This window comes from Ostrinia nubilalis, chromosome 27 (genome assembly GCF_963855985.1).
Source record: "Ostrinia nubilalis chromosome 27, ilOstNubi1.1, whole genome shotgun sequence".
NCBI lineage: Eukaryota > Metazoa > Arthropoda > Insecta > Lepidoptera > Crambidae > Ostrinia > Ostrinia nubilalis.
The window spans coordinates 1,730,799-1,753,043 of record NC_087114.1 but is presented as its reverse complement, the minus strand read 5'-3'; the positions used below and the strand labels follow the sequence as shown (position 1 = coordinate 1,753,043).

Below are 22,245 nucleotides of genomic sequence, written 5' to 3'. Positions count from 1 at the left end.
AATTATCTGCTGACTCATCCCGTCACCTGCAGCGTGCAGTGATGCCCTCACTGCGTGCCCCGAGAGAGAGAGAGTGAGAGTGTGTGTCTAGTGTCCAATGACTGCTCTAGAGTCAGTCCGAAGAGTCACTAGAGTCAGTTCTTCGAGTCTCCAGTTAGTTCTTCGAGCATCTTGAGTCTCTAGTCAGTCTTTCGAGCATTTTGAGTCTTTGAAGTCAGGTCTTCGCGTCTCTAGACTCAGCCCTTCGAGTCTCTTGAGTTTCTAGAGTCAGTCCGGGGAGTCTTGAGTCTCTAGAGTCAGTCCTTCGAGTCTCTTGGGTCTCTTTTCACTCCAACGAGTCTCTAGATTCAGTCCACCTCGTCTCTAGAATCAATCCTCCTTGACTCTAGCCTCTAGAGTTAGTCCTTCGAATCTTTCTAATCCTCGTCGACTCTCGCCTGTCGCTTCTGTCCCAGGAGCCTGTGCCCCGCGTGTCTCCGGTGTCCCCCCGAGTCTCTGAGGAAGATGATGACATGCAGCTGGAGGTGGCGGCTGGTACTCCCGTGCTGCTTAATTATCTGCTGACTCATCCCGTCACCTGCAGCGTGCAGTGATGCCCTCACTGCGTGCCCCGAGAGAGAGAGAGTGAGAGTGTGTGTCTAGTGTCCAATGACTGCTCTAGAGTCAGTCCGAAGAGTCACTAGAGTCAGATCTTCGAGTCTCCAGTTAGTTCTTCGAGCCTCTTGAGTCTCTAGTCAGCCTTTATAGCATTTTGAGTCTTTAAAGTCTGTTCTTCGCGTCTCTAGACTCAAGCCCTTCGAGTCTCTTGAGTTCCTAAAGTCAGTCCGGGGAGTCTTGAGTCTAAGTCAGTCCTTGGAGTCTCTTGAGTCTCTTTTCACTCCAACGAGTCTCTAGATTCAGTCCACCTTGTCTCTAGAGTCAATACTCCTTGACTCTAGTCTCTAGAGTTAGTCCTTCCGACTCTAATCTTCGTCGTCTCTCGTCTCTCGCTTCAGTCCCAGGAGCCTGTGTCCCGCGTGCCTCCGGTGTCCCCCCGAGTCTCTGAGGAAGATGATGACATGCAGCTGGAAGTCGCGGCTGGTACTCCCGTGCTGCTTAATTATCTGCTGACTCATCCCGTCACCTGCAGCGTGCAGTGATGCCCCTACAGTCTTTTGTCATCACTGCAATATTTCGAGTCTTTAGTCTTTTCACTTCGGAGTGTCTAGAGTCTCTAGAATCAGTCCTTAGTCTCTTGAGTCTCTAGAATCAGTCCTTAGTCTCTTGAGTATTTAGAGTCAGTCCGGAGTCTCTTAGAGTCTGTCTGGAGTCTCTAGTCAGTCTGGAGTCTAGAATCAGTCCGGAGTATCTAGAATCAGTCTGGAGTCTATAGAGTCAGTCTTTAGTCTCTTGTGTCTGTCTGGAGTCTCTAAGAGTCCTCTGTATCTTGAGAGTTTTTTTGGTCCTTTGAGCTTGAATGAAAATCTTAAATAATTAATTCATTTTTAAACACTAATCAAAAGTAAAAAAAGAAAGTGATTATCGCTATTGACGAGTTTCAGTATTACCACAGAATAATAATAAGTACATAGATAGATAGACATAATGTAGGTCATAAAAGGCCTAATTACTTACTTTCATCTTTGAAATCTAATTTAATAACTAACATACCCAGAGTGAGATATGATTAGTAGTTTTAAGTCAATGCCAATGTTTTAGGTATAATCCCGCTAGGGTGGCCAGCCCCCCGGGAAATTAAAATATTAGTGTAAGTGCTTTTTGCATAATTAATAATAAAAGCTTCTGTGTACTAGAAATACTTTTCAGAGTAAAATTGTACTAATATTGCACATAAATGACTATTTATCCGTCTCATCAAACGATTTGAGTGTTAGTTGGTCGACTATAAACTTCGCGGGCGTTCGCGACACGTCTATTCTTCTCTCTCGCTTGCAATCGACTAAATTAATTGTTGATAAGTGAGTGTTATAACTACGAAACAATCAGTTTTAAATTGTCTGGTACAGTCAGCATCATTTAGTTCGTGACACCCAAAGTAGCCAAAAAGTTCGCAACACGTCTTAGTATTGGAATAAGGTTGTATTGTCACCTTTTTGGCCACTATGGTGGTATAGTATATACGAACTATTTGATGTTGACTGTACATACAGGGTGTATACCCAAAATTAGCACGTCATATTTCAAAACTTTTTGCTTTATATGTATTGTCAATGTGTATCACTTAGTACCAAATAAATATTTTTCTTTCTTTCAAAAACTTTTCTATGGACATAAATTAGGCTTGTTCGATTTCGTTCATAGTGCCAATAAGCACACCTCTAAAATCATTTAGATTTTAAAATTAAAATCAATTTATTATTAATTCGAATGCTAGATATTAAGATACTATTGAATATTGCTATATCCACTGTCATGTGATTAGTTATAATATCATGTTAACATAATGTTGTATTAAAATAAGCTTGATCGATTTTATTCATACTTTTATAATGAATTATTGCTATTTAAGATAATAAAATTAAGCCAGATTCAGTATTAAGTTTTCAAAGCAGTATTTACAATCGAATATTCAATTATATCGTTCGTTTTCTTATGATTATGGAATTCTATTTTTAACCCCTATTAATATTTTATTATTAAAATAAGTAACACACACAAAAATAGTGTACCTACTTACTACTCGTCTATAACTTCAGCCAGACATTATTGTTGAAGACAAAATATTTACTAGTCATATAAAAATGTGTTTTGTGTAAGAATTTTCGAGGCTGACTGTACATTGTTTGCAATGATTATTTATTAGTTATGTGACGTCGTTCATGATTGTTATAATTTATAACTGTAAATAGTTTTAAGGCGACAGAAAAATAATTAAATAAAACAAGATACTGAAATCAAATTTCAATTTATTTGATATTACATAATTTTCCAATGACACCGGAGTGGCGCCCCATGACACCGTAGTGGCGTCCCATGACGCCTCAAATTAAAATAAGGCTGAAAGCTTCCAACATAAAAGTCTCCTACTATTCAAAGTTTCACAAAATATAGTACAGTCACTGACAAAAATATGCCCTATTTTTATTCGAGACAAATACTACATTTGCAGAATGAATTTCATGCAATAAATTAAATAAATTACAATTTAAATACACCACGAAATAAATATGAAATAAAGTACGTAATTTTACACACATCGCCCCAACTCACAAATAAGCTTACTCAATTTATAATTCAATAAAAAACTACGAAACTTCCAAATATTTTACATTACATTATACCTATATTGCGCGTAATTTTCAGCGCATATTTTTATTAATGACTGTACAAAATTGAAAAAACAAAACTCTTCACTATGAAATGTTAAATAATATTTTTTATTTATAATATTTTACATAATGCGATGGCTACAGGCCTTTTAGCAATTAAATTTCGAAAATTAAAAAATAAGAGTAGAATATTTAAACTATTTATGTATGCCCATACAATACTCTATTTTTTAAACTTGCCAAAACCTTTTGCTGTCCGAAATCAATCAAAAGGCCACCATCGCTTTTTCTAGCCATTTCACTAAGAACCTAGGCTTTTGCTATGCAATAGCAATTCATATAAAATCTACCTTTCATCTAGTCATATTCATATTCACACTAAAGGTGCGTGCACATTTCACACCAAAGAGCACACCAGATTAAAGATTTTCTCTGATAAAAAGTATCTTATTCTTTGCCATTTCTGTAGTTATTGTAACATGTGTTGTTAGAATACTCAAAACTTTACTCAATCTTAGAAAGCGAGCCCGGTCGAAATCGTAGCATGCTCATCAACATTTTGAGTAGAACTCAAAAATGAATTTAGTATGAAAAGTTCTTACTTGATTAAAATATGAGCATGCTCAAGTAGTCTCATTCAGAAACAGGGTTCTAGTCTGTGATGTGTCTAAATATTGATACCCAACCAACTAGTCTAGCTAGATGGTTGATGGGTCTAGATTCTAGACCCTATCTATGCTTAAAATTTAATCAAGTCTTGAGTAGTTCTGTGATACGCACTTAAGAGCGTCTAAAATCCGATGTGCATTCTCTTTGTAGACTTTAAAACCGAGACACAAAGTTCAAATTAGAACTCTAAGATTGTAATTACAATTTTGATCTACAAGAAACTTTCATCAGCAGTTCTCAAATCAGTCTAGACCACTATAAACCACTGGTTATTCAAGAAGTATCCTTGAACCATATTCCAAACGGTTTATGGTCTATAATCCACTGTAGCTCCTGCATAGTCAGCTACAGTTTGGGCGCCAATCAAACCCAACCAGTTAAGACTGGTGGTCTACGGGACTATTCCCACCTCTCGTTCCCACCGCTGCAACTCCTGTGTAGCCAGGATTTACAGCTTGACCGCCAACAACCCAACCAGTGAAGGCCAAGTTTGTTCCGGGGGAAAGTTAACTGTCATTGAACCCGCAACGAAATTAATCAGAAGAACATAGGAGGGTAGTGGTCTGCTTACTACTATTTGAGAACTGCTTATGGTAAGTATCTTTGTTTTACACAGTCAAAATAAAGATCAAGTAATTCCAATTAGCTAAATACACCAAAATTATTTGTGTTACAAAAATTCCTTGACACCTTTTAGTAGCTAACATTATTCTATCAAATACATACAATTTCAATTTTAATCTAGATTTAAAATTTTATTTAATCATTCGAACCTTTCTTTATCTATCGTTCTCTTTCCCACCACAGCATGGTACAAGACAAAATTAAAACAGTTTTTAGAGGTTACTTTAAGTTTTAAGAATATTATACAAAATCATGTTCTGTACTTAAAATATATTTATTTTAATACAGGGTGAAATCAAACATGGGAACTAGCGAGGTCATTATAATAGTTATTGTCTACTTGCCACAATTATTCGTCACATTTTTAAAAATTCAAAGATTATTTATTCACCGAGATAATGTGGTACAATAAAATATGTATTTATAAGTTTTATGCTGCATTACTTACAAGGTTACAACAAATTAATTCGCAACAAGACACGATAAATGATGAGTGACAAACTTACACATGTACATATCCTGTGATGATTCTGTGGCAAATCGACAATAACCCTTCGAATCCTAGTAAACTTGCGTTTGCAAAAATCTCAACCAGAATTTTGATGGAAAAAATGTTTTTTACACGCATATCTGATTTCACCCTGTATATTACTACGCATACTAATCATAACAATAATTGTGCATATTCTACACAGGTACTTTTGTCCCAGACATTGTGGGATATCAGAAACTAGCATGGTAATAAGACTGCCGTGAAATTTTTAGAAATATACCATTTAGCCAAGTCACTGGGGCTTGAGCGTTACTTTAGAATTAAAAAAACAACTTTCTCTACCTACAGAATGTACAGAAGCGCCAAATAGTTCGGACATCCAAAGTGGCCAAAAAGTTGACAACGCAACCTTATTCCAATGTAACAAAGACGTGTTGCGAACTTTTTGGCTACTTTGGGTGTCACGAACTTTTTAACGCTGACTGTATCTTAGACCTACTTTTAGCATCGGCGATCGGCGCTTTAGCCACTTTTTAGGAGTTGAATGCAGCGAGCACACATTCCACACGCTAAACGCGGGCGATTGAGTCGCTTTTTGGAAGCTCGACGCAGCGACAGCAGTTGCTGAAACGCGCGATTCCGACACCGCATCCGAACGTTAAGTTGTTCATTTCAGTTTTACCCCTCAGGGATATACTTTTAAGGTCATAGCAGACTTATCAACTCGGAAAAGGATCAACACCGCATCGCCTTTTGCGCGATGTCAACCGCGAGGCGTTTGCGTTACGGTGCGGATAAGTGTGCGTTGCAGTATGGAGTTCCAGTTCCATATAAAGAATACTGACCGCCTCGAGTTGATACGTACGGTTACGATCCCTTTGCGGGTTGATAAGTGTGTTACGTCCTTTAACTAGAAAACGCGCAATGGTAAATATAAACCAAGTTCTAATTTCAGGCAGTCTTCTTACAAAATGCGTCGCCATTATCAAACATAGAGCTGTCTTGCCTAAACTTAAATTACAACTACTTTAAGGCTACGAAACTATTTGTCTACTTAATATTATGCATTTGTCGTTCAGAGTTCTCCCTTTGCTATCACTTTCTATAATCCGTGTTAGTATACGACGCTAGCGCCAATAGCGGTGATATTTGGAAGCTTTGAAATACTCAAGTAGAGCATAATTCAGCGTCCAATTTACTCTCGTCAATAGAATTTGGCCTTTGGAAGATATTGCAATTGGATTGCTACGAGTTTTACCCACATGGCAGAAGCTCTTGGCTTGTATCTCACCTCATACAAAATGATGATTTCACCGAAAGTTTGTGTAGCAAACATTACAACCAAAATTATAAGCCGAGCTAATACAGAATGTCGCAAAACGTCAAGAAAATTGTCACTCTAAGAAAAATGCTGTTTAGAGGTAGCCTGTTCGTTCGGAGCCCGCTAGACGTTGTTTTTGGACACCCTGTATAAGTGTTTTGGCTCTTCACACACTTTTATCAATAAAGCTTCCAAACCGCTCCGCTAGGGGCGCTGTGTGTATTTACATCGTTAAATATCCATTTATTGTGTATTTTCATACAATTCGAGTCCCCCACAGGTCAATCCTCTCATCCTTTAGAATATTATTGGCACTTACGGCTTTTTAAAGCCTAGCCTTTAGTAAGTCTAAAATAATGAAACTTAAACTAGGTATACAGTAGCAACCAATTCCTTAAATTTTAAGGGTAAAGGCTTAAAACATAAGTGTGGACATATCCATTGTCTGGTACAGTCAGCGCCAAATAGTTCGTGACACCCAAAGTAGCCAAAAAGTTCGCAATAATTCTTTGTTACAATGAGGGCTATCGTTTTAGCGCTCACCAGTTAGCGCCACTGTAGAGTAAGGTCCTGTCACTTGCTAGTAGCGAAGACAGTGGCGCCAACTTGTGAGCGCTAAAGTGGTAGGAGGACTATCGTATTTGCACTTATCAAGATGGCGCCACTGTAGAGTAAGGTCCTGTCAATCGCCAGGGGTGCTAACTGTTAAGTATAAAAACGATAGCCCTCATTAGAATAAGGATGACAACAACTTTTTGGCCACCCAGGGTGTCATGGACTCAGGGTTCGAAAATTCGAATTTTCGAACACTGACGGACTATTTGAAGATGACTGTACTCATACTCATGGCTTTGTTTCATTTTTTGTCTGTATCTGCAGGGTTACTCCGAAACGGTATATCTGTCACTATCGCTCATGCTGATATCTCGCTTTGTGTGAGAGGGATGGAAATATACGAACTTCAGACGTTTTTGGGAGTAACCTTGCTTTCACCGATGATAGTTTTTGTAGAGGACAGGCTCAACTTACGGAAAGTGAAAAAATTAACTATGTTTTTGGCAAACTATGACGAAACTATTACAGTCAGCGTCAAATAGTTCGTGACACCCAAAGTGGCCAAAAAGTTGACAACACAATCTTATTCCAATGAGGGCTATCGTTTTTATACTTAACAGTTGGCACCCCTGGCTATTGACAGGACCTTACTCTACAGTGGCGCCATCTTGATGAGTGCAAATACGATAGTCCTCCTACCACTTTAGCGCTCACAAGTTGGCGCCACTGTCTTCGCTACTAGCAAGTGACTGGACCTTACTCTACAGTGGCGCCAACTGGTGAGCGCTAAAACGATAGCCCTCATTGTAACAACGACGTAGCAAACTTTTTGGCTACTTTGGGTGTCACGAACTTTCTGAAGCTGACTGTACAAGACAATTTTATTTATTGGAGGTAAAAAAGAATTGAGCAAACGGCTTTATCACTTAATAATATAAATAAGATTGTTTATTAACATTTTAGTAGACAATTTTATTTATTTATTATTTTGTCCAGCTTTTTTAGGCGGAATGCGGAGAATTTAATGTAAATGATGGTATTAAAGATGATTTTATTAAGTAGGTATGGATTTTTGTGCTATTTTATAGTAAGTAGGGGTTAGTTCTCAAATAATAAATGTAAGTTTTGATAATATTTCTTCTTTTACTAATAAAATAAGTCTTAACTAACCAAATTCTATTTAATGGCTTCAATGGTTTAACTAAAAGTCTACAATGAAGGCGTTGTAAGATACGTTTAAATTTTATTCGATACAACGAATAAACCATGCCTTATTTGAAAATTTCCAAGCAATATTCCATCTGCTAGATCGAATGCAGAATTAATATGGAATTTAGTTTTAGATCCATAGATTTATTTGTGACAATTCAGTCACAATTTTTAGTGCAAATCCTTGAGTTTTCAAATCAATGTTCAACAGTAAAAAATTATTGCTAGCATTTTTGTACTACATTGATTAAAAATGTTTAGTCAATTTAAATTGGGACTAGTTTATGCACCATTATTTTTATTCTTTTTACCATTTCAAGTTATGTTGGACTGCGGGCGAAATTCTAATAAAAACAATGAAAATTACTAAACTAATGATTATTTTCCATTATCTTACTTAGGGTCTAACTAAATAATGATCACCATTTTGCGAGACAATTTTAACCGACTCCAGGCCGGAGTGTTATGTTTTAACATTAATCTAGAAGGTTAAAGCAATAATGTTATGGAATTTATTTATTTAAAATTTTTAAAGAAACAGAGCCTTTGAGAAGTTACATGAGAGTTTTGTGGGCCATCTAGTGCGATGAAAATGAAAATTTTAACCAACTTCCAACAAACAGTGGTTCTTTTTTTCTTTTTACAAATCAGCTAACACCAAGCATTTCAATGGACGTACTATTGAAACTAACTTTAGTATGAAAACCAATAGTAAATTGCCCTTTAAACTTTTCCCAGGCTACTTCCAAACAATACTTCTTTCCAAATTGTCTACAAACCAAACCATATGCGTATCAGGCACCATGCAGAACTTTTCCTTCCAATAATCCGTTATATCTCAACCAAAAATCACATTACAGCTTCTTTCTTTACACAGTCCAACGTCAAGTTACAAAAAATATACAAAAATTTAGCACGTCACAAATCGGACTTATACAACAAGGCATTTCTACCAGTCGACTCGTCTAGCACTTAAAATTTCACTATACATACATGTCTATTGCTAACTTATATAAAAAACGTTCTAGTGGAAGGCGGTCTTTTTAGAGATATAATTTATTTATATCTATTCTATTTCATTAAATCTGCAAGTCTTATCATTGTATATTTTCAGTTTGTTTCGTAAAAGTAAATTGTATGGTTGAATTTCATTGACATTTTTTTTGACACAACAAAGAAAGATATAAATTCAAGTTACCGTACAGAATTTATTAAATTATTTGAGCATAAGACATATGAATTAAAATAAAATAATATGAAACAATGAAAATAATGTAATTAAATGTGAATTTTGACAATTTGAAAAAAATATACTCCGATAAATTACTTAAAAAAAGGAATCTTTTGTGTCTGATGATCATTGTTGGAAAAGTCAATGAAATAAAAATTGACTTACCGGTCAATTTTCTGCACCAAAAATGTCACCTCCCACTAGAACAAACACATACATGTCCACAACACTTTCACTAACTATTATAGTCCTTATCGCACCGGTCATCGTGGTCCCAGTACTTCTGATTCCTGGGAACGTCCGTCACATGCCTCCTTGGTGGAGTTTTCCCGGAATTCGTGTTCACCGACTCCGAACTTTCCCCGCTATTCCGTCGAGGCATCCTGTTCCCCGGACGCGATTCCCGGGAATTCCTGGAGGAGGACCTGGGAAATTTTTCGCCGTCCTTAAACTTTTCTTTGTCGTCATCATCGTCTATGTTGTCTTTGGACCGCTGGCGAGTCCAGTTGCGCTGTCTATTTCTGTTAGCGTCTTCCTTCAAATCGCTTTTTTCCCGTCTCCAATTTTCAATAGGTCGTCTATTCTGAGCGTTTTTTTGAATCTCGTTGTTCACTTTCTCAGGCTGCGGTCTTTCGTTTTGTGCGAACTGATACGTATCCCCTTGTTGGTTGAAATTCGCTGTGCTGTTAGCCGGATACTGGTTCTGAATATATGCTCCGTCACCTTGCTGGAGATAATTTGCCATATTCTCCGGGTAGCTAAACCTGGTCGTGGGTGGTGGGTAATCTGGCACTGTCACTGGAAAATTTGGAGGTAACACAGCCGGGTTGAACACTGGTTCTTCCACTTCTTTTTCATCTTCAGCCTGTCTCCACGAGTTCAAGTCGTATCGCTTGGATAAACTGCTCTTAGCTGTCCACGTCTCAAATGTGTCCTGGCTAACGGATAATGCTTGCTCCTGTCTCAATAATCCTGCTCCAGCCCCCAATATCGGTCTCAACTTTGGTTTTGTATCAATATCATCGCTCAAACTGATCTGCGATACATTCTGACTGGCTTTCTCAGCCACACTGTCCGTGCTAACGTCAGACCTGTACTCATCTTTCTCCGGGCTCTTTTTCCACGAGCCATAACTGACTTCGCTGTAGTTTTCGTCGGGGGTAAGTTCTAGATGTGAGGCGTAGAACTGTTGGAGCGTGTTTGGGAGTGGTAGAAACTTGTTGAGGCATAAGTCCGCGGAGAGGAGGAGCCAGATGATTGAGACGGGCGGGGGGGAGAGCAACCGGAGGCGGATCGATATGGATAAGTCGTCGAGCTCTTGTGCTGTGTGTTGGGATAGTAACTCGCGACCATTTTGCATTAACTGTAACGAAAGAAAGACATACATTATTGATATAAAATATGATATTTAGAACTATATTTAGTGGAAAAGGTATTGCAAAAAAATTTTGAGATTAAGAAACATGTATCGTGTTTTATGTAGTGGTTGATCATTATTATAAGGTAATTTAGTTTCGACTGCAGGAGAAAAACCCTTTCTAATTTACCAGAAACAAATGGGAGGATTGTCATTATTTCGAGTGGAAGGCTTGCTTAAATTATGTCTTCCGGTCCAAGGTCGTCATACGAGAACTTTTAGCATCTATACTAATATTATAAATGTCAAAGTAACTCTTTCTGTCTGTCTTGCTTTCACGCCTAAACCACTGAACCGATTTTGATTAAATTTGACATAGAGATAGTTTGAGTCCTGGGAAAGGACATAGGATAATTTTTATCCCGGTTTTTGAAACAGGGACGCGCGCGATAAAGGTATTCTGTGACAGACAAAATTCCGCGCGGGCGAACCCGCATGCGGAAAGCTAGTAAGCAATGTTCTACAGATATCTAAGTGTCCGTTTGTCCAATAGTGGACGTCTTTTGGTTAAAACGAAATGGGAGAATTTGGCCCACACAAATTGGGTAGGCCTGATATACTCATAGAAGTATAGTCCTCAAACTCTATAATTGAAGTCAAAGTCAAAATTTATTTATTTGTTTACACTATTAAATAGTACTTACAAATCGTCAGATATTTTGCTCTTAAGGAGCCTTTACATGTCTCATATTTTTTTTACCCTACCAGTCTTTTGCCTGGCTTATGTGGTATCAAATAGAAAGACAAAAAATGTATGTACCTGTGTAGCCAGACTCCTGTGTGCCCTGATGTCGTCTGAAGCCAGCAACGCTCGCATGTACTGCAGCAGCGGGCTGGCTAGGATGTGCACTTTGTTGCCGTTGCAGAGACGCGCCTCTGGAATTTGTTGAATACACAAAATTGAGACATTTTAACACATTCGAAGTTCCAAAAAAGATACATCAAGATCAAACGTGGCATTATTATTACTTTTAGGCGGTTATCACACTGCGCCGCGCTCCGATTTAATTATTGTATGCAAGTACCTCAGTTTGTATAGAAAACACGCGCGGCACAACACACTGACAACGCATCTGCGCGCGTGATTTTTTATATGAAATCACGGCGGAGCGTGGCGCAGTGTGATAACCGCCTTACTGACTTTTTTTTTTATAAATATCCTTGGACATTTTACATTGCGCTTCTAGTCCCAAACTAAATAAAGCTTTTACTATATTACTTCTACTATTCTGTATGTTTTTTTTAACAATACCTGCTGCCCTCAACGAAGTAACTATCCTGACAGATTTAATTTGAAAATCTCTTCATGGAGTCAAGTATAAACTACTTACAAAAAACCCGTATCAAAGCGATTTCGATATTAAAACTGTCACTCATGCAACTTTGTCTAGGAGGGCTGCAGTACCAAGGCTTTTCTGGCACATTTGATCCTTCGAACCGGATAAAATAAAGTCGGGATGGTTATAACTTAAGAACGACGAAAGCGATGTTAATTATCTTAGGTAAAACATAGTCTGAGGTGATATAAACTGTAAATGTTATTTTTCTTTGATAATGTAAAAAAAAAAATTATCAATCACTTATTTCAATACAAATAAAATGTCATTAATTACCTGCGAAATAATCTCCCATGAGATTCGAAGCGTTTATTAAAAACTGTGGGTTCGCTCGCTCCAACACGTCTAATTCTGAAACGGAAAGATATACAGTTAGTGAATATTTATGTACTTTTGTTGCATATTTTATATGAATAATGTAACAAGTCTACTGAAGACCAGTTTTTAATTTAGTTTATTTTTTTAGAAGTCTAGTTCGCCCTGTATAGACACTGTATGCGCCCTGCATAGACACTGTATGCGCCCTGTATAGACACTGTATGTGCCCTGTATAGACACTGTATGCGCCCTGTATAAACACTGTATGCGCCCTGTATAGACACTGTTTGCGCCCTGTATAGACACTGTATGTGCCCTGTATATTTACTGTATATGCCCTGTATACTCACTGGAGAAGGTGCCCTGCGTGACGACGTTTAGCAGCGCTCCTCTCAGCAACTGCTGTCGTTGCTGACGCGTGCAGGAAGCGCCCACAGCGGCCAGTTTTCTTGCTGTTAATGAGCTAAGGCTACACTGATGCCTTGCATACTCACTGGATACGCCCTGTATACTAACTGTATGCGCCCTGTATACTAACTGTATGCGCCCTGTATACTAACTGTATGCGCCCTGTATTTTACTGTATATGCTCTATATACTCACTGGAGAAGGTGCCCTGTATACACACTGTATGTTCCCTGCATATTACTGTACATGCTATGTATATTTGCTTTACATGCCCTGTATATTTACTGTATATGCCCTGTATACTCACTGGAGAAGGTACCCTGCATGACGACGTTTAGCAGCGCTCCTCTCAGCAACTGCTGTCGTTGCTGCCGCGTGAAGGAAGCGCCCACAGCGGCCAGTTTCCTACTATTACTGAACTAAGACACGCTACACTGAACGTGCCCTGTATATACACTGTAAGTGCCCTGTATATACATTGTAAGTGCCCTGCATGCCTTGTATACTCACTGGACGTGCCCTGCCTGCTTTGTATAATCACTGAACGTGCCCTGTATAGACACTGTATGTGAACTGCATGCCCTGTATACTTACTAGAGAAGGTGCCCTGCATGACGACATTAAGCAGTGCTCCTCTGAGCAACTGCTGTCGTTGCTGCCGCGTGAAGGAAGCGCCCACAGCGGCCAGTTTTCTTGCTGTTACTAAGGCACGCGCCACTGATGCCCTAAATGCCTAATACACTCACTGGGTATGGTTCCCTGTATAATTACTGGATGTGCCCTGCATATTACTGTACATGCTATGTATATTTGCTTTACATGCCCTGTATATTTACTGTATATGTTCTATATACTCACTGGAGAAGGTGCCCTGCATGACGACGTTTAGCAGCGCTCCTCTCAGCAACTGCTGTCGTTGCTGCCGCGTGAAGGAAGCGCCCACAGCGGCCAGTTTTCTTGCTGTTACTAAGGCACGCGCCACTGATGCCCTAAATGCCTAATACACACACTGGGTATGGTTCCCTGTATAATTACTGGATGTGCCCTGCATTTTACTGTGTATGCCCTGTATATTTACTGTAAATGCCATGTATATTCACTGTATATGCCCTGTATACTCACTGGAGAAGGTGCCCTGCATGACGACGTTTAGCAGCGCTCCTCTCAGCAACTGCTGTCGTTGCTGCCGCGTGAAGGAAGCGCCCACAGCGGCCAGTTTTCTTGCTGTGACCGAGCTACATAGCGCTGCGGCGCGGAAGGTCGCGAAGGCTTGCCTTGAGAGAAAAATAAACGATTTATTTAGTGTTGCTAGGTATTAAGTATCACCATTCAAGTATTTACGACTAATTGTAAGTGAGGATCTTAATTATAGAGAATTATGATATAGAGATAGAGGAAGACATTTTTATTTTGCGGTGTAAAAGTGCAATACGTATGAAGTATTCCCACAGTTTTGATAGGTGTACGTACAAAATAAGTCAAGACCACTATTTCTAAGGTTTAATATCAAACCTTATTCACCTGCAGGTTGCAACTGGGTTGATCAAGATTTTTTATCCCAGCGGTAGTAGTTTAGATACAGTTTTGTGTAACTAGGGAAAACATAGTTCAAGTTTTTAAAAGACTGATACATGAGTACTGCTACTAATACTTTCTGTGGCAGACCAAAATCCATATACTAATATATTATAAAGAGAAAAGATTTGATTGTTTGTGTATTGAATAGGCTCCGAAACTACTGCACCACTTTGACAAATTCTGTTACCATTGCAATCCAAATAATTTTATGAGTAACAGTAGGAAATAAAAATAACTCACTGCAGCCTGGCTTCGTCTGGGCACATGGTGGTGACTGTGGACTCGAAGTGACGCAGCTTCCTGTTGAACTGTATGCCATCTTCGCCGAGAGAGAACTGTTCCAGCTGTGAATTAATTAATTTCGTCATCATCATCATAAGCCCATCGATTGTTTGGGCCAAATGACGTCCACTGCTGGACAAAGGCCTACCACATAAATTTCCTCGGTCCTTCGCTGAATGCACAGCGTCGAGGTATATTAAACCAAATAGATTAAAATATTTTTTTTATTTTGATACACAACAAAAACCAACAATACTAATATTATAAAGCTGAAAAGTTTGTTTGTTTACTTGAACGCGCTAATCTCAGGAACTACCGGTCCGATTTGAAAAATTCTTTCAGTGTTAGGTAGCCCATTTATCGAGGAAGGCTATAGGCTATATACCATCACGCTACGAGTAATAGGTGCAGAGCAAAAATGATTTTCACGCGTACAAAGTCGCGGGCACTGCTAGTTATAAGAGAGCCTTTTTTCCTTCCTAAAAGGATATGCCATAGATTCGCCCAAGATCAATAAAATACCACGATACGTATCGTGGTATTTTATAGAGTCATAAGGATTTTTATCGAGTAATAAATAAGTTAAACTATTTTAGAAAAGGCCAATCAAAAATTACTGACGAAAAATCTACTAAAGTTTTTACATTTTAATTTCAAAATTAACTTAAGTACTGAATGAGGAGTTTCAGGTGCAATAATATAGGTACAATGTGTTTGGAAGTCGGTAAAAACAGGCAGAATCACGTTCTACTTTAGGGCAAAGGCCTCTTCTAAAAGAGTTATTATTTTCGACTCAAATTCTTAACAAAATATCGCCTTTCAAAGTTAAGATGTTTTACAAGTAATAAATTAAACTACTTACCAACACTAACAATGGTCTGAACTGCTCATCAATAGTCAGCAGTTCTTTCAAGCCCTCATCTTCAATATTCACGTGGTATTTCACTTCCTGCTTCACTTCTTTCCCGACATCTTCCTTTTCTGTGTCCTCTGACTTCTCCTTGACTTCTGTTCTCGGTTCTGAAATCGCAGAAGTGACGACTGTTTCTTTTATTACACAATTGTGATTTGATGCCATGATGAGAAATTGTTATGAAGTGAAGAAAATACAAATATAGGGTTTTAAACAGGTGTTGACAGGTCAACAGGTAGTTTATGAATGCACCTGTCTAATGACGCAAGTACACTATGCGGAAAATTGACCGGGACTAAGCGCGAAGCGAACCGAAGTATGGACGACGCACGGGTGGGGGAAGGAAAAAGTAACCGAGATGGTGTTTACACTATTACGTCCCGCATAGTGTATTTGCGCCATAACAGTTTGTGGTGCGTGATCACGGCTTTGGATTTGGAAGTTTGAGCCAGAGAAAAAAAAGTTAATGGTTGATAAAAATGGTATTATTTGATTAATGAATTAATGAAAGAAAAGCAGTGATTAATTTGTGGTTTTATTGTATAAGTCTGTAGTATAAGATTTGTGAGTATCTGAATGTTTAACACAGCGCCATCTAGTCTCAGACTAAACAAAACTTGTACTATGGGTACTAGACAACAATAAACGTACAGTGGGCTACAGTTTCAGCTATTGCCGTTTTTTCTCTCGCTCTCATCAAATTGCGATTCTTTGCGATAGAACGAGAAAGAAAATGGGTTGCTGGAAGCGTGGCCCATAATACTTGAATACAACCCGGTCGAGTAAACTGCGCACCTGGCAGCCGTGACGTCACATCGCCGCTCTGGTACGAACAGTGGGCGCGGGGAGATGTGTAGTTAGCTCGATCGGGTTGGATAATTTGATTCGACAGATTCGATTAAAGTAACAAAGTTTCACGATCACGAATGTTGTTTGTCTAGGAGAACAGAATCTTTACTAGGAGAGCATTGGCGTAACTATACCATCCGAGGCCGAGATTCTGTGTATGGGGCCCTTGGCGTATCTAGGGTTATTTTTCGATTGCGATTGCAATTCAGAGGCCCGTGGCATTTTGACACATAGCTGCTGTCTACGCTCGCACTCTGTGTGACATCGCTGCTGTTTGCTTAGGGGCCATCCATAAAGTACGTCACACGAATTTCATGATTTTTTGAGCCCCCCTCCGTCCTTGTCACAGGTGGTCACATTTCTGAGACCCCCCCCTCCCTAGTGTGACGTCACATGTTTTGCAATTTCACATCGAAAAATTATTAAATTAACAGCAGTTCCGAAATTAGTTTTATTTCCATTTAAATTAAGCTTTTTTTTATGAAATCAACATTATATCAAATATTTGAAACAATTGAAATGTGATGTCACGAAACTTAGGACCCCTCCCACCCCTTGTCACACCCTGTCACACTTTGTCGACCCCGCCTGGCAGCGTCGAGGTCAGCAGGGTCGTCCCCTGGTCGAGACTCGCGTAGATGGTGGCGCCCGGTGTGACGTCACTGCTGTAGGATGTACCTGTGGCCCTAGGGGACAGCTCGGCGAGCGTCCTGGCTGCGTCGAGGTCAGCAGGGTCGTCCCCTGGTCGAGACTCGCGTAGATGGTGGCGCCCGGTGTGACGTCACTGCTGTAGGATGTACCTGTGGCCCTAGGGGACAGCTCGGCGAGCGTCCTGGCTGCGTCGAGGTCAGCAGGGTCGTCCCCTGGTCGAGGCTCGCGTAGATGGTGGCGCCCGGTGTGACGTCACTGCTGTAGTATGTACCTGTGGCCCTAGGGGACAGCTCGGCGAGCGTCCTGGCTGCGTCGAGGTCAGCAGGGTCGTCCCCCGGGCGAGGCTCGCGTAGATGGTGGCACCCGGTGTGACGTCACTGCTGTAGTATGTACCTGTGGCCCTAGGGGACAGCTCGGCGAGGGTCCTGGCTGCGTCGAGGTCAGCAGGGTCGTCCCCTGGTCGAGGCTCGCGTAGATGGTGGCGCCCGGTGTAGCCGCGCCCGCGGCCCGGTGTCGACATCTCAGCTGCCTGGAATTAACCAAAGAACGTTTATTAGGTACCTACAATGGATATCACTCGAGGACAAATAGGTACATAAAAAAGACGTCAGTACTATAAGAAAACGGGAAGAAAGAAGAAATAGTTGACTGAGCAGTTCCAACCTGAGTGGGTTGCATACTTATTAATTATATTGACTAATGCCCGTTTTCACCATCAATCCCTAATTTTTAACCGACCCCTATGATGACACATAACAGGCATTTTGTTGTCATAGGGGTCACTTAAAAATTAGGGACTGATGGTGAAAACGGGCATAAGGATTACATAATCTTAGCCTCTTTTAGGTGATGAAGATCTGTAGCCTCATTCACGTAACAAAACTTCAACGACAACAAATCACTGAATGCGATCCTATCGAGTAATCGTTCTATCAAAATGACCCTTATAAATACGGATTTAGAACTGTTTTGCAATGGAACGACGTAACAAAACGTCAATGACAACAAATCGCTGAGTTGCGATCCTATCGAGTAATCGTTCTATCAAAATAATGACCCTTGTGAATACGAATTTAGAACTGTTTTCAATGGGACGACTTCTGAACATCAGCGAGATCTTGACTGTCAAAATACGTGAATTAGGCCACAGGATGCTGGTTCAAAACATTTTTTAAGACAACAAAAATAAGACTAATAAATTAAAAAAAACATTTGGCAAGTGCTGAGAAGAAACACAACAAACTCACAATCACCACTGTCGACCACTTAAAATAAATAAAAGTAATAGTAATAGATAGGAGCAGTTCTGATACTTCAGTTTTGGGGACTAGAACCAGGCCTGTTCATCTCCGCGAGTTTACATCGAAAACAAAATACGCACGATGGCCCACCTACAGGATACTATTCGACAAGGCCTCACATATGATACGAGCGAACATTGACTCACGCACGCGTATTCTTGTGTATGATGGAAGAAAATAAAGAAAATGGTGTACTAAATACTGTGCAGAATTTAACTGCCTAAATAATAATAAAAACACAAAATGTACTTTTTTAAGTTGCCTCAAGACACTGAGAGGTAAATAAGTAGTTAATATTATTCATGATAATTCATGCTAAATGTATTTCCTCCGCCATTTTCCGCAGTTTGGCACCTCACGTCACATCATTTTACCGAAGTCAGCCCTATAGCTTCGGCGCAGTGCCGATCACTGACGTTTGTCAACAAAATGGTGCTTTACTCTTGAGACAGGCTAAATTACACCATATTGTTAATGACATTGAGCATATTTTTTTTTAAATACCTTCGCGAAGTAAAACTTCTGTACGTACCTAGTACTTATTATTATTCTGTGCTAGAACTAAGTGTTGTTTTAGATTTGTGCCTTAGAATTACTGGTTTATTCCGTCAGATATTTATTGTTATTATTTATTTATTTATTTCCGGTCTAGCAACATAACAAATCATAGCTTATATAAGAATACATCAAGTATTGTGGAATCTTTATTATTGTTGTGTCGAGACCTTTAGCTTGATAAAAGCCTATAATAGTAGATAACGCTTTATTAGACTTCCACAATCAACATGAGATAAAGTAAACTAAAAACATTTACTTTATGTTCTTATCAATAAAATGCATGTACATATTTATTAGTATAACAAAGACAACTCTTAATATGTAATGAATCAGGTTTTTCTACATACATATAAGTCTAATATTAAGTATAAATCTATATAATTTTTATTGTCTATTGTATTGGATTTCTGTAAAAATAGGCTTAAGCTTGGAAATAAATAAAAAAATAAAATAAATAAAAAATAAATAAAAATGAATTGCCGTTTGTTAGTCTGATTAAAACTCGAGAACGGCTGGGCCGATTGAGCTGATTTTGGTTTTAAAATGTTTGTCGTAGTCCAGGGTAGGTCTAAACGGTGAGCAAATAAGGAAAAATTGCAATGGCTTATTTATTGCCTTTAAGGCGGAACAGAGTTCGCCGGGTCAGCTAGTAATAAATAATAATAATGCCCGTATTCACAAACATTACTATGAGGTCTTCCAGTGCGCATGGACGCACAGGGTGTCACACGAACCAATCACAGAGCCCCATTCTATGCTGTGCGTTAAATTTGCTGATTCACTTAAGCAAGTATCATTTGTGAATACAGGTGTCAGTCATTTTTGCATGTTAGTCATGTTACAAATTAAATGGTAGTAATTTGTTTTTATTTGGATCAATCAAGACACGATAAGTATGTACCCAATTTTTCTAAATTGGTCAATTGTGTAGTTGCTATTCCACTGTACAAGTAGTTTATTTGGATATTGAGAGAATCTAAATATTATTAACTCAAAGGTGACTGACTGACTGACATAGTGATCTATCAACAACACAGCCCAAACCACTGGACGGATCGGGCTGAAAGGACATTGTCAGAAACCGCCTAAAAAACCGCCCAAAAACATTAACCCATCATAATTATTTTCTATTTTTTTAAATACATTAAGCACCCTTTCATTCTAATGGACACTTAAGCATTGAAAAATTAAATAAATAAGTCTTTTAACGTTTATTCTATAATACTATTACAACTTCCGGACGTTTTGGTGCGTGGCATGGTCTAAAACCTATCAAGTTCCATAATTTTTGCCGATAAAATCTGTACGAGGCATTACCGTACTTTATTGCTGGGAGTCCATGTATAGTGATGTTCCTGCGGCCATCATAGACAATAAAATATCGATTTTGAAAATAAAATAAATCGATTAAACTGCTTTGAAGACTAGATTTGCGTTAAAAGCTAAAAAGATATTGACAGTTTGACACTATTACAAGAAGATATCTAAAGTGTAAAACTGGTCGAAGGTCGTAAATAAAATAAAAATAATTAGGACCATAAACTGATATTCATGGTATCATAACTGTAAAAGTGTCAGAATCCGATGTTGAATCCAATGCCAGTTGAAGTGTGAGAAACATATATATTTTTTTTTTATGTGACAGGAGGCAAATGAGCAGACGGATCACCTGATATCAACCTAGTATAGTTGCCAGTCTCTCATAATCTATGCCAATGAGGGTTTTCGCGATTGAAAAATCCGCCAGATGGCAATACGTAGACGTGAGGTCCAAATGCTGCATGATTGGTTATTTTTGACATGACATTGACAGATATCCACCAATCATGCAGCATTTGGACCTCGCGTCTACGTATTGCCATCTCGCGGATTTTTCAATCGCGAAAACCCTCATTCATAGCACATGTATAATAATAGACCAAATGAACTTTTATAGATTGTGAAAGAGAAGATAAAGATTTTATTATTTTATTAAAATCTTGCCACGAGGTAGTTTTTCAGTAGAAACCAGGATTGGATAATCGCTACAGGCAAGTATCAGAACATTTTATAAATATTTTTAATCGATTATATCCATGTGAATCGTTTTAATAAATTGTCATTTTACTTTTTCAATTAAAACTTTTTCAATCCCTAGTCTTGTCAAACTGTCATAATGTCAACAAATTATAAATGTCACGTCAGTTGACTCAATTTCAGTCTTCTGTGCGTTTATTGTATTTTTATTTCAATGAAATAGTGCTAAAGGGTTAGTACTAAAACTGAAAGCCTTTTTTCAGAAAGAAAACCAATGTGGTGCCCTTATTATTCATGCTGTTTGAAAGTTACAAGTCAGTGATACAGAGTTGCCGACATTATAACTCCGTAGTGATACCATACCAAAGAAGAAGTTTTCCTAAACACTTGTGTTGTTTTTATATGTGATCGAATAAAAAGGATTAATTCTACTGCTCAAATGGAATAACTTATCCCAAGAGACCGAATATAAAAAAAACCTCTCCATAGAAATTATCACCATCACGAGGATGTGAATTTTTTTGAGAATTTGATATTGGTCCTGTAAGAAAAGTAGTTGTATTTCAGTAGTAGAATCAACCCTTCTTGTTTCATCAGCAAGAGTAACTATAAAAACGCCCTGTAGGTAGGTATTATTAAGCTGAAGAGTTTGTTTAATGTCAAAGACTGTCACACAGTGTAACTTAAATTGGCATATTATGATAATGAACATAAAAACTTAAATAAATATTTATGTTAATATTTTTTCTATTTATTTATTTTCCCAAAGCTTCACAGTGACAGCTGAAACAGCAATACTGTTAACAAAACAGTAAAACTAAACTTGGAACAAACTGTTACAAATATGAGGGGTTTAATATTTTACAAATTAAAATAAAACCGCATGTTGCTTTACTTTCTCGTATAGGTAATAAATGTAATTAATGGCTAGATTATTAATGTTACTTTGTTACCCTCAATAGTGAGGAAATCTTATAAAATGGTAACCCTGATTTTTATTGTCATTCAAGTGCTCTTTCTTCGCATAGGCTTCTGTGATTTGGCCAAGGGCCACACACATTGCGATAACATTATGCGACATTGATTTGACAGCAGCGGAGTGAAGTCTTGCGACTATGCAAAATGATACCCTGTAATCGTAGCGCATACAGACATAGACGGGGCGGGGCACATAGCTCGTAGAGCTGATGGCCGCTGGGGCAGGAAAGTTCTTGAGTGGCGACCACGAGCCGAAAGACGTAGCGTG

The 22,245-nt window shown here is 38.7% G+C and overlaps 1 protein-coding gene across 1 annotated transcript; it reads right to left on the bottom strand.

The window, feature by feature from the left end:
- Nucleotides 1–2,889: 2,889 nt before the first annotated feature.
- Nucleotides 2,890–16,695, bottom strand: LOC135084739 (uncharacterized). Its single transcript, XM_063979478.1, has 8 exons — nt 16,608–16,695; nt 15,574–15,731; nt 14,670–14,773; nt 13,974–14,125; nt 13,710–13,817; nt 12,402–12,476; nt 11,549–11,664; nt 2,890–10,734 (listed from the first exon to the last, which is right to left on the bottom strand). The coding sequence occupies exons 1-8, from the start codon at nt 16,693–16,695 to the stop codon at nt 9,607–9,609; spliced, it is 1,929 nt and encodes a 642-aa protein (XP_063835548.1). The 3' UTR covers nt 2,890–9,606.
- Between the last annotated feature and the right edge of the window lie 5,550 nt (nt 16,696–22,245).